Source organism: Nycticebus coucang, chromosome X (assembly GCF_027406575.1).
Source record: "Nycticebus coucang isolate mNycCou1 chromosome X, mNycCou1.pri, whole genome shotgun sequence".
Lineage (NCBI taxonomy): Eukaryota > Metazoa > Chordata > Mammalia > Primates > Lorisidae > Nycticebus > Nycticebus coucang.
In genome coordinates, this window is record NC_069804.1 from 80,891,910 (window position 1) to 80,905,071 (window position 13,162).

Sequence of the window (13,162 nt, forward strand, 5' to 3'; positions counted from 1 at the left end):
GCTCCCATAGCTCTGGCTTCATATTGGTAACAGAGCTGGAAACATGTTGGGATCTTCTTCTTTTCCTCCTTCCTTGCTTTGTCTGGGAATTCTTAGACAGCCAGGATGGGGCTGTGTCCTTGTCTCTCATCCCAGTTCCAGCAGTTGAAGTAGCTTCTTAAATTTTCGGTAAAAAAAAAATTACAAAATAATGACATTTGGTTACCCCTCCCTCTTCCTCATTTCTCTCGTTATCCCCTATCCCCACTTTGCCATCTCCCCCAGAGATCATAACACCAATGAATTATAGGTAACACCAGTGAATTATAATTGTATCCTCTTTTCATTATGTGTGTTGATTGTCTACACTTGGGGGTGGGAGATATTCTTTCTATGCATGGAAATACCCCTTTTATTTTTTTGAGACAGAGTCTCACACTGTCACCTGGCCTAGAGTATAGTAAATAGCCCACTGTAACCTCAAACTCCTGAGCTCAAGGGATTCTCCTCCCTCAGCCTCAGGAGTAGCTGAGACTACAGGCATGCACCATCACACCTAGCCAGGTGTATTATTTTTGTGGAAACGAGATCTCTCTGGATTTTTTTTTTTTTTTTGAGACATACAGTCTCACTTCCTCACCCTTGGTAGAGTGCTGTGGTGTCATAGCTCACAGCAACCTCAAACTCCTGGGCTCAAGCAATTCTCTTGCCTCAGCCTCCCCAGTAGCTGGGACACAGGCATCCACCATAACACCCGGCGGGGTCTTGCTCTTGCTCAGGCTGGTCTCAAACTGGTGAGCTCAGGCAATCCACCTGCCTCTGCTTCCCAGAGTGCTAGGATTACAGGTGTGAGCCACCACACCCAGCCCAATCTCTCCCTATGTTGCTTCTGGCCTCAAGTGCTCCTCTGTCTTAGCCTCCCAAAGTGCTAGGATTACAGCTGTGAGCCACCACATCAGCCAAAATGCCCCTTTAGATCTAACATGCCAACCGGCCTTTACTATTCGTAAGTTCCTCCCTGGGCAGGAGCAGCTTCTCCTCAAGGTGCTAGCAAGCCCTTCTCCAGGGTTGCAGTGCAGGTATTTTCACATGCCTTCCCCCACATGGACAGGCTCCAGCTGAGGGCTTGGAGTGCAGACATACTAATTTGCCAGTGCATCCAGCACTCAGGTTCAGCCTCCGTGTGGGGCCAGAATAGACTGGAAGGAGAAGGGTTATTGATACTTCAGCAACAGGAAAATTTCAGAACAATGTGTGTTGTCAGTGGAAGTTTACAAGGAGGACAATGGGACAGAGAGGTAGTATCTCAAAGATTTTATTAAAAAACAAAATAGATACACAATCCTAAAACAACACTAATGGACTTCTCCCCATCTCCCAGTCTTCTGATCAGTTCCCCCAACCCCAGGGCTCTACCTGGATGGTCCTGAGGCCCAAATCCTGCTTCTCAAGCTGCCCCCTGCCCCACAAACTGGTGACCAAAGCTCCCTGCTCTCCTCTAGCTTCTGATCCATCACTTTAAGAAAATAAAAATACACCCCTCCCCAATTCACTTAAAAATAATTTTCAAAGATTAAAAACTGCATTTGTGTGTTTTTAAAAAATAAACACTTTAAAATGTTGGATATCTGCCTCTTCCCCTAGGCCTAGTTGAGGACTCTGGGATGCCTGCTTTCCCCCCACAGAAGGCCAGCTGCCACTTGGTGCCCTATGAACATTTTCAGGAAGTAATTTCTTTCAAATTTCCCCTGTAGTCACAAATTCCACAAACTGCTGCCATAAACACTCTGTCTTCATTACAGGCACTGCTCTTCAGTTCTGGAAACCTGATTCTTTTTGTCAACTAGACCACATGCTTCAGATTCCCTGCAAACAGGAGAGAAAACAAAATTCAAATTCAGGTAACATATGTGAATTATACCCCAATAAAACTGTTAGGAAAAAGAAACACTTGCATTTTGGAGCTGGTCCTCTGATGCTTTGGGGGGGAACTTTACTAGAAGAAGTCCAGGCTAGCCTGCTGGATGATGAAAGACAAATGGCCCAGATACCCTTCTCACCCCAGCAACCACCAGGCAAATACTGGAAATGTGAGTGATGCCTTAGACAGCAGCTGACTGCAGATTCTGGGTGAATCCAGCCAAAACCAGAAGAACCATCCAGCTGAGCCCAGCTCAGCTGCCAATCCACAGAGTAATGAGCTAAATAAGTGGTTGTTTTAAGTCAAACACACACATACATTCAGGTAATACTTTTCAGAGTTCACACTTCACTAACTGCATCAAATCCACCTCCTATCTGTCTTCCTCCCTCAGCAAGGCACAACACTCCTAGCATTTTCTCTTGTGAGTATATGTGAAGTATGGATTGAGGGCTTTCCATTGCCCTCAGGCCTAAGAGCACTTAAGAGAAAAATGATCAATTAAAATTCTACAGGACTGGCTCTAGGGATGAAAAGTTTTCATACTTAGTCCCTCCACAGTCTTCACCTTGTCCCACTTCTCCAATTAGAAATACTGGCACTGGCAGCGACCATAGCTCAGTGGGCAGGGTGCTGGCCACATATACCAAGGCTGGAAGGTTCAAACCCAGCTGGGCCAGCTAAAACTTTCATCATCCAACAATGACAATTGCAATGACAATAACAACAACAGCAACAACAACAACAACAAAATAGCTGTGCATTGTGGCAGGTGCCATAGTCCCAGCTACTTGGGACGTTGAGGCAAGAGAATCGCTTAAGCCCAAGAGTTGGAGGTTGCTGTGAGCTGTGATGGCACAGCACGCTACCCAAGGTGATAGTTTGAGACTCTGTCTCAAAGAAAAAAAAAAGAAAAAAGAAACACTAGGCAGTAAAGCCTACTGACCATTTCTGTTTTGAAACAGGAAAAATTCTCCATGTGGGCAGAACTTGGGCTGTCTTACTTTCAGTTGATTTCCAAAGTCTAGCACACTGCCTCACGCAAAATAGGTACTCAGCAAATGTATGCATGAATGGAAGGAAGGAAAGAAAAAACAAATCAGAAACAAAGTACTTGCCTATCTAGTTTTATTTTTAATTTTAAATTAGCCTACAATAAAACTGACTTTTTTGGTATGTGCAGATCTATGATTTTTAAACACATGTGTATAGATTCACGACAGAGTTAATCCTGACAAATCATCCTGTTATCCTTTTGCAATCGTATTTTCCTCCCTCCCCACCACCTGCCAAACACTAATCTGTTCTCCATAGCTGTATGTAGTGTTCTTTTTGAGAATGTCGTATAAATGGAATCAAACAGTATGTAACCTTTTTTTTTTTTTTTTTGGCGGGGGCTGGGTTTGAACCCGCCACCTCTGGCATATGGGACCGGCGCCCTACTCCTAGAGCCACAGGCTCCACCCTGTAACCTTTTAAGATTGGCTTTTTTCGCTCAGCATAATGCCTTTGAGGTTTATGCAAATTTTGCATGTATCAATAGTTCATTCCTTGTTGTTTTTTTTTGAGACAGAGTCTCACTTTGTCACCCTCAGGAAAGTTCTGGGGCTTCACAGCTCACAGCAACCTCAAACTCTTGGGCTTAAACCATTCTCTTGCTTCAGCCTCCCAAGTAGCTGGGATGATGGGCGCCTGTCACAATGCCCAGCTATTTGTTGTTGTTGTTGCAGTTTTCATTGTTGTTTAGCAGGCCTAGGCTGGGTTAGAACCTGTCTGCCTCAGTGTATGTGGCCAGTGCCTTAACCACTGAGCTACAGGCTCCGAGCTGTTCATTCCTTTTTTGTACTTAACTTTTAATTTTTAGGTAATTATAAATTCACAGGAAGTTGTAAAAAATAGTACAGAGAGGTCCATGTACCCTTCATCAAGTTTCCATAAATGTTAACATCTTACATTATTATTGTTCAATTATCAAAACCAGAAAATTGACATGGGTACAGTTTATAGATCTTATTACAGATCAGATTTCACTAGTTCTAAATGCACTCATTTTTGTATATATAAATGTATGTTCTATTCCATTTTATCATAAGCGTAGATTCATATAACCTCTACCACATTCAAAACACAGAACCTTCGACTACCACAAAGGTCTCCTTCCTGCTACCTCTTTTATAGTCATTCCCACTCCTCCTCCCTCAATTCTCCTAAGCCCTAACAACCATTCATCTATTTTATATCTCTAAAATTTGGTTATTTTGAGAATATTATATAAATTGAGCCATGCAGTATATAAACTTTTGTAATTGGCTTTTTTCACTCAGCACACTGCTCTTAAGATCCATCCATTTTCTCCACGTCCACTCAGTACATATGAAGAATGAAACACAACTATAGCCTAGGATGAAGAAGGGAAGGGGAGGAGGGTGGGTTGATAGAGGGAGGGTTAGTAGGGGGACCACACCTATGGAGCACATTGCAAGTACAAGTTGGATCTATCAGGTGTAGAACACAAATGTTTTAATGCTGTAATTGGGTAAATGAGGCGAAAGCTATGTTGATTAGTAGGATGCAAGCACTCCAATTTGTATAAATAATCAACACATCGAATCCCATAATGGCATAAATGTATATGTGATCTATGTACAAATGACTTAATAAATACAAAAAATTAATAAAAAAAGAGATCTATCCAGGTTGGCTCGGCACTTGTAGCTCAGCAACTAGGGCACCAGCCACATACACCAGAGCTGGCAGGTTTGAATCCAGCCTGAGCCTGCCAAACAACAATGACAACTACAGCCAAAAAAAAAAAAAAAAATAGCCAGGCATTGTGGTGGGTGCCTGTAGTCCTAGCTCTTGGGAGGCTGAGGCAAGAGAATCACTTAAGCGCAAAGAGTTTGAGGTTGCTGTGAGCTGTGAGGCCACAGCACTCTAACCAGGGCCTCAGCTTGAGACTCTGTCTCAAAAAAAAAAAAAATCCATCCAGGTTATATGGTGTGCATTAAACTTGTTGTTTTTATTGCTGAGTAGAATTTCTTGGTAAGGATGCACCACAGTCTGTTTAATCTGAGTTGTTTCCAGTTTGGGGTTATTAGAAACAAAGCTGCTATGAACATTCATGTACAGGTTTTTGTGTGAACATAGTTGTCATTTTTCTGGAACAAATACCCAAGAGTGCAAGTGCTGGTTATTTGTATGGTAGTTGCATATTTAGTTTTTTTTTTTTTTTTTGAGACAGAGTCTCAAGTTGTCGCCCTGGATAGAGTGCTATGGCATCACAGCTTACAGCAACCTCCAACTCTTGGGCTTAAGTGATCCTCTTGCATCAGCCTCCCAAGTAGCTGGGACTACAGGCACTTGCCACAACGCTGGGCTATTTTTTGTTGCAGTTGTCATTGTTGTTTTAGCTGGCTCCGGCCAGGTTCAAACCTGCCAGCCTCAGTGTATGTGGCTGGTGGCGCCCTACTGACTGAGCTATGGGAGCCGCCAGTACTTTTTTTAGACAGAGTCTCACTTTCTTGCCTTGGTAGAGTGCCACGGTGTCACAGCTCACAGCAACCTCAAACTCTTAGGCTCAAGTGATCCTCTTGCCTCAGTCTCCCAAGTAGCTGGGACTATATGTACCCACCACAATGCCAGGCTATTTTTTAGAGATGGGGTCTTGCTCTTGCTCAGGCTGGTCTTGAACTCCTAAGCTCAAGCAATCCACCTAGCTCAGCCTCTCAAAGTACTGGATTATAGGCATGAGCCACCGTGCCCGGAACTTTTCATTCTTTTAACAAGGTCTTTTGCAAAAGAAAAGTTAGTTTTGATGAGGTTCAATTATTCATCAATTTTTTTCTTTTTTGGATCATGCTTTTGGTGTTTTAAAACCCTAAGTTCAAAATCTCTGGATCATCTTTGATTCTTCATTTCTTCATTCATGCCTCTTCCACATCTTATGAGTTGCTAAGTATAACCTCAAGATGTTTCTCTAATCTGTCTCCTTTTTTGTGTGCCACTGTCTCTGCTTTAGTCACATCTCTTATTACTCAGGTCATTGCAACAGCCTCTTAACTGGTGCTCCTGCTTTTGGAGCTGTCTCCTACAAAATTACTAACTGATCACATTTTTTCCCTGCTCCACAAATCTTCAGCAGCTCCTGACCATGAATAAAATCCAACTCCTTAGCTTAAACAGGCCCCATTCATGCTTTCCTGTTTCCACACCTTGGCTGGTATTATTGCTTTTGCTGAGGACAAGCTACAGGGGATGCTGGTGTTGAAGTGAGGGTCCTTCCATCTGTAAATACAGCTAGAGCTTGGGGAATGAGCATAGGCACAGATGAACAAAATTCCAGGTCAAAGTGTTCCAACGACACATGCTCACAGAGAGGAAAGGTGGGTACTGTATTCTCTGCTGTTCTGTTTTACTCTCCAGTTACATTTGGAGGCAATTAAGAAAAACAACAGAAACAATTTCCATCAAAAGTTGAAGAGGAATGTTGAATTTGGGTAACAATAAAAATGCTTAAATAATGCCCATTGTTTTCCCCTCACATCCAGCTTTTCTAGCAGTGGGTGGCAGTCTGAGAAAATTCTAAAGGCCAGCAGGGGCTGGGGCCTGGGGAGACAAGCAGCTCAGACCACAGCCAGAAACACAAATGCCTAGAAAGGCTAAGAATATACTGCATGTGAGTAAAGCAGGCTGTGGGCAAGACATGTGGAGTCCCCTTGATTCTTTTTTCATTTTCCTACTTTGAATCATGACATGAGTATAAGAAACAGTTTCTCTCTCTTTTTCTTTTTTCTTTTTTTTTTTTGAGACAGAGTCTCAAACTGTTGCCCTGGGTAGAGTGCTGTAGTGTCACAGCTCATAGCAACCTCAAACTCTTGGGCTTAAACGATTCTCTTGCCTCAGCCTCCCAAGTAAAAGGACTACAGGTGCCCGCCACAATGCCCGTCTATTATTTTTGTTGTAGTTGTCATTGTTGTTTAGCAGGCCCAGGCTGGGTTTGAACCCGCCAGCCTTGGTGTATGTGGCCGGCACCCTAACCACTGAGACACGGCTACTGAGCCTAGTTTCCTTTTTTCCTCAACTCCACTACAACAGAAAACAAAACCAAAACAGTGCAAATGGAATAGTAAATGGAAACTCACACTTGGCCTAGAGTAAGGGATACAAAAGGGAGCTGTGGGGCCTATGGCAAACAGGAAAGTACATGTTTGCCAAGTGGGCAGCCTTTTCAGACTGGTTTCTTTCACTTAGCAAGATGCATTTAAGTTTCCTCTATGTCATTTTGTTGCTTGATATCTCAGCCATTTACCATGTGCAGGCATGTGTGTAGTGTGACCAGATCCACTTTCCAAGATAAGTCCTAAATCCACATATTTATGTGAAGTTTCCATAGTGTCAAATGTAGGAGATTGAAAAATTTAAAGAATATTGTATGGGGCATAAATATGAGAGGCCGGGGGGTGGCGCCTGTGGCTCAACAGAGTAGAGCACTGGCCCCATATGCTGGAGGTGGCGGGTTCAAACCCATCCCTGGGGTGGCGCCTGTGGCTCAAGGAGTAGGGCGCCGATCCCATATGCTGGAGGTGGTGGGTTCAAACCCAGCCCCAGCCAAAAACCAAAAAAAAAAAAAAAAAAAAAAAAAAAAAAAAACCCATCCCCGGCCAAAAACTGCAAAAAACAAAAATAAAAATAAAAAAATAAATATGAGGGGCCGAACAAAACAATTTTTGAGGTAAGATGTGGCTGGCTAATGGTCTCCCAGTTTGTGGTTTCTGGTTATCTCTGAGACAGTATTGATTTACACTTAAGTCACTCTATATCTCTCTCAAATATCCTGGGTTGGACAATAAATTGTATTGTCATCTATCTCTTACATACAAGGAAGAGTACTGAACTGGGGTCAGATGGCCTGCATTCTATTGATCCTTTGGTTGACTCACTTTTTTTCACCCATTTATTCAATAAACATTTATAGTGTCTACTCTGTGCAAGGTACTTTGCTAGGTGCTGGTGAGCCCTCTCTCTCTCTTTTTTTTTTTTTTTTTGAGACAGAGTCTCATTATGTCACCCCCGGTAGAGGGTGTTCTTTTTTGTTTAGCAGACCCAGGCCGGGTTTGAACCCACTAACCCTGGAGCATGTGCCGGCGCCCTGCCACTGAGCTAGGGGCACCCCCTCTTTTGCCCATTTTTATTTTATTTTATTTTTGAGACAGAGTCTTTTTTTTTTATTTTTAAACTTTTTTTTTTTTTTTTTTGTGATTTTTGGCCGGGGCTGTGTTTGAACCCACCACCTCCGGCATATGGGACCGGCGCCCTACTCCTTGAGCCACAGGTGCCGCCCTTTGAGACAGAGTCTTACTTTTCCATCCTTGGTAGAGTGCCGTGGCATCACGGGTCATAGCAACTTCAAACTCTTGGGCTCAAGCGATTCTCTTGCCTCAGACTCCCAAGTAGCTGGGACTACAGGAGCCTGCCACAATGCCCAGCTGTTTTTAGAGATGAGGTCTCACTCTGGCTCAGGCTGATCTTGAACCCATGAGCTCAGGTAATCCACCTGCCTTGGCCTCCCAAGTGCTAGGATTACAGGCATGAGCCACCATGCCCAGGCCCCTTTTGTCCATTTTTAGATTAGGTTGTTTGTTTTCTTACTGTTGAATTTTATGAGTTCTTTGTAGGCTGGACATGGTGGCTCACACCTATCATCTTACCATTCTGGGATGCAGAGGTGGCAGGACTGCTTGAGCTCAGGAGTTCAAGACCAGCCTGAGCAAGAATGAGACTGTCTCTATTAAAAGTAGAAAAATTAGGGTGGCGCCTGTGGCTCAGTTGGTAAGGCGCCGGCCCCATATACCGAGGGTGGCAGGTTCAAACCCAGCCCCAGCTGAACTGCAACCAAAAAATAGCTGGGCATTGTGGCGGGCGCCTGTAGTCCCAGCTACTCGGGAAGCTGAGGCAAGAGAATCGCTTAAGCCCAGGAGTTGGAGGTTGCTGTGAGCTGTGTGATGCCATGGCACTCTACCGAGGGCCATAAAGTGAGACTCTGTCTCTACAAAAAAACAAACAAAAAAAAACACAAAAAAAAACAAAAAAAAAACAACCAAACAAAAAAAAAACCCTTAAATTTAAATACCTACATGTGGGTAAAAGTGACTTGCTGGATAGCACAGACATAGAACAGTTAGTCTTCTTGTGCTTTTTTCCCCCTTCATGACATTGACTTGGAGGCCATCTTTATTTCCTCTGTTTACAGCCTTCCTTTTGAATCCATTATAGCCAGTCGTATGGATACTACCTTGAAAATATATTCTAAATTCACCCACTTCTCTCCATCCTTCACTATAACCTTACTCCAGACAATTATTATCCCTTGCATGGATGATTCTAATAACCTCAAAACTGGTCTCCCTGCTTCCTCTACAATCTATTCTCTATGTATCAGCCAGAGTATTTTGTTGATACATGGGTCAGACCACATCAGTCCTAGGCTCGAAATCCTATAACAGCCTCTGATCACACCTGTAGGATCTGGTCCCTTATTTCCTATCTCCTAACCACAATCCTCCTTGCTCACATAGGTCTTCTCTGTGTGGCTTGAACACATGAATCATTTTTTCCTCTTAGGGCTTTCCCTTTGTTGCGCTTGCTGTTCCTTTTACCTAGAATGCTCTGTTTCTGGATAATCCTATTTCTTTCTTTCTTTCTTTTTAGACAGAGTTTCACTATGTCACCCTTGGTAGAGTGCCATGGCATCACAGCTCACAGCAACCTCAAACTCTTGGACTTAAGCAATTCTCTTGCCTTAGCCTGCCAAGTACCTGGGACTACAGGCACCTGCCTCAACGCCCAGCTATTTTTTTGTTGCAGTTGTGTAGCTGGCCTGGGCTGGGTTCAAACCCACCACCCTTGGTGTATGTTGCTGGAGCCTTAACCACTGTGCTATGGGCATGGAGCCAGATAATTCCATTTCTGACTCATCACCTCTGTTACTTTGAGTTGGGATCTCAACTCAAAAGTCACTGCTGAGAGGTCTTAGGACTACCCAAGCTAAGTAGTCACCTCCAGTCATTCCTTTTCTGTCCCATGATTCTGTTTTATTTTCTTCAATCCACTTAGCACACTGAAAACATCTCACATGCTTCTTTGCTTGCTGTCTGTCTCCCCTTACAAACTCTATGTAGGCAGGAATTTTGTTTTGCTCAGTAATACTTTATTGTCAGCACCCTCAACAGTGCCTGGCACACAGTAGGTGCTCAATATCTATTCATTGAAGGAACAAACATCTGTAGAGCTATAGGGAAGCTGATCGACACTTTCCCATTCAATCCACAGAGGCTTAGAGCATGGTCGTTGGTCTTAAATACCTTACAAATGTTGCTGAGGTAAGCAAACACATGCTAACAAAAGGAGAATCAATGCTATCAGGCTAGGCGGAAAATGAGTTCTGAAGACAGTCAGTGTCATAACAATTTGGAGGAATGATGGAGTGATTCCAGAACCCTTAGAAGCTTAGTGGCAACACAAAGGAACAGAGAAGTGAATTTAGGACTGTTGAAAAGTGTTTCCCTAACTACCGTCATATAAGTACCTCTTTTAGGAATGTTCTCATATCTACTTGATATCTGTATTAATATTCACCTAATATTTTTCTTTGTATTAACTCACTTTTTTTTTTTTTTTGTAGAGACAGAGTCTTACTGTACTGCCCTCGGTAGAGTGCCGTGGCGTCACACGGCTCACAGCAACCTCCAGCTCTTGGGCTTACGTGATTCTCTTGCCTCAGCCTCCCAAGCAGCTGGGACTACGGGCGCCCGCCACAATGCCCGGTTATTTTTTGGTTGCAGTTTGGCCGGGGCTGGGTTTGAACCCGCCACCCTCGGTATATGGGGCCAGTGCCCTACTCACTGAGCCACAGGCGTCGCCCTTAACTCACTTTTAAAACTTTAATGCAGGTGGCACCTGTAGCTCCGTGGCTAGGGCGCCAGCCCTAAACAATGGGGCTGGAGGGTTCAAACCCAGCCCGGGCCTGCTGAACAGCTACATACAATGATAGCTACAACAACAAAAAAATAGGCAGGCGTCGTGGCGGGCACCTGTAGTCCCAGCTACTTGGGAGGCTGAGGCAAGAGAATCGCTCAAGCCCAAGAGTTTGAGGTTGCTGGGAGCTATGACACCACAGCACTTTACCAGGGGCAAGAAACTGAGACTCTGTCTCAAAAAAAAAAAAAAAAAAAAAGATTTAATGCCTATTTTGGACTCATTTATCACAAGCAGAAATATTAATTTAAAAAAACAGACTTGATATACTTTATTACATTTTAAAACATACATCAAAATAAATATGACTATTAAAATTATTATTTTTTTGAGACAGAGCCTCAAGCTGTTGCCCTGGGTAGAGTGCTGTGGCATCACAGCTCACAGGAACCTCCAACTCCTGGGTTCAAGCGATTCTCCTGCCTCTGCCTCCCAGGTAGCTGGGACTACAGGCACCCGCCACAACACCCTGCTATTTTTTGGTGGCAGCCTTCATTGTTGTTTGGCGGACCTGGGCTGGATTCGAACCTGCCAGCTCAGGTGTATGTGGCTGGTGCTCTAGCCACTTGAGCCAGAGGCACTGAGCCATGACTATTAAAATTAAAAATATCAGGCAGGTACAGTGGTTCATGCCTATAATCCCAGGACTTTGGGAGGCTCAGGTAGGAGGATCACTTGAGGCCAGGAGTTCTAGACCAGCATGGGCAACATAGTGAGACCTCATTTCTGCAAAAAATAAAAAAGAATCAGACAGTTGTGGTGGTACACGCTTGTATTCCCAGCCACTCAGAAGGCTAAGGCAGGAGGATTGCTTGAGCCTACAGGGGTTTGAGGCTACAGTGAGATATGACTGTGGTACTGTACTTTAGCCTGGGCAAAAGACCATGTCTCAAAAAAAAAATTAAAAATGTCTTTGTAGTTTGGTGCCTGTAGCTCAACGGCTAGGGCGTCCACCACATATACTGGGACTGGAGGGTTTGAACCTGGCCCGGGGCTGCTAGACAACAATGACAATTACAACAACAACAACAAAAATAGCTGGGCGTTGTGGGGGCACCTGTAGTCCCAGCTACTTGGGAGGCTGAGGTAAGACAATCACTTGAGCCCAAGAGTTTAAGGTTGCTATGAGCTGTGACCCCATAGCACTCTACTGAGGGTGACATAGTGAGACTCTATCTCAAAAAAAAAAAATGTCTTTGTGTCACCTCAAATTGTCTGTCATACAGAAGAAAATGAGGCACATTTTGAGAAAAATCACTGTAGGGATCACTCTTGGGCAGTTGGTGCCCAGGCTGCTCTCCCACCATCAGCCTCCAGTATCTGAGAATCTCGGATGGTGCACTTCCCAGACCCCATCCAGCTACCTCAGCCCAATCTGGTCCACTTCTCTGTCCATGTATTGCCCAAGCATTTAATGATATCTACAAAGCCCTAGGCCTGTGTGGGTGCTGGGGTCATAGAGAAGAACAAGACACAGTTCTTGCCCTCAAGGAGCCTAATGAGGAAGACACATATGGAGAAAAACACATGATAGTCCATAGCAACAAGGTAATAAAATACCAGTAGGTACAGAGTGCTGTGCACAGTAAAAGAGAAGGCACAAGAAGCTTCACAGAGCAGGCATCTTGAAAGGCGAAGGAGGAAATGTTCCAGGCACTAGGAACAGAACAGGCTATATAAAGGAAACTGTAAAGTTTTTGTGGCCAAGACACACGAGTAAGGTCAAGGAGGGGAGCAGTGAGGCCGAAGAGGTGGCCAGAGGCCATATCAAGGCCGTGGCCTTATCCTTGAGGTCATTGGGAGTCACTGAGTGATTTTAAGGAGGGGAGGTGTAATCCAGGGCTAGAGTAAGCTTTCCAGCTGCTGCTCCTTTATGGCTTGGTTTGAGGATCTCACTTTCTACCTGGGAATAATGGTGATACAAAATATTTCTATGAAACCTTGGGCGTGTGCTGATATGGATGGCTGATTTAATTTTCAGATCTTAATTGTCAACTGCTTTGCTTGACTTGGAATGTCAACCCCTCTTGTTATCAGAGAGCCTTTCAATCACAATTAAGTATAACCACAGCAATTACCACTTGTCTGCCTCTGACCTGAGTTAGAAGCTGAAGTTATGGACTATTCCCACCAAGCCTCCAGCATTTACATGATATTAATACTTAGAGGATATTACCCTGATGGTTAGGATGCAATGGTCTGAGCTTGCAAGGCACTACTGCAGTCTCA

At 44.0% G+C, this 13,162-nt stretch overlaps 1 protein-coding gene across 3 annotated transcripts in view; it reads right to left on the reverse strand.

Moving 5' to 3' along the window:
- Nucleotides 1–1,275: 1,275 nt before the first annotated feature.
- Nucleotides 1,276–13,162, reverse strand: part of HDAC8 (histone deacetylase 8) — a 418,507-nt gene continuing 406,620 nt past the window's right edge. For 2 of the 3 annotated variants that reach the window (XM_053579623.1, XM_053579624.1), the window contains one exon: nucleotides 1,710–1,845. In XM_053579623.1, coding sequence (XP_053435598.1) covers nucleotides 1,837–1,845 — 9 coding nt within the window. In that variant the 3' untranslated portion in view covers nucleotides 1,710–1,836. Of the gene's footprint in view, nucleotides 1,846–13,162 lie in introns of all 3 variants that reach the window. The other variant, XM_053579625.1, reaches the window with a different exon arrangement.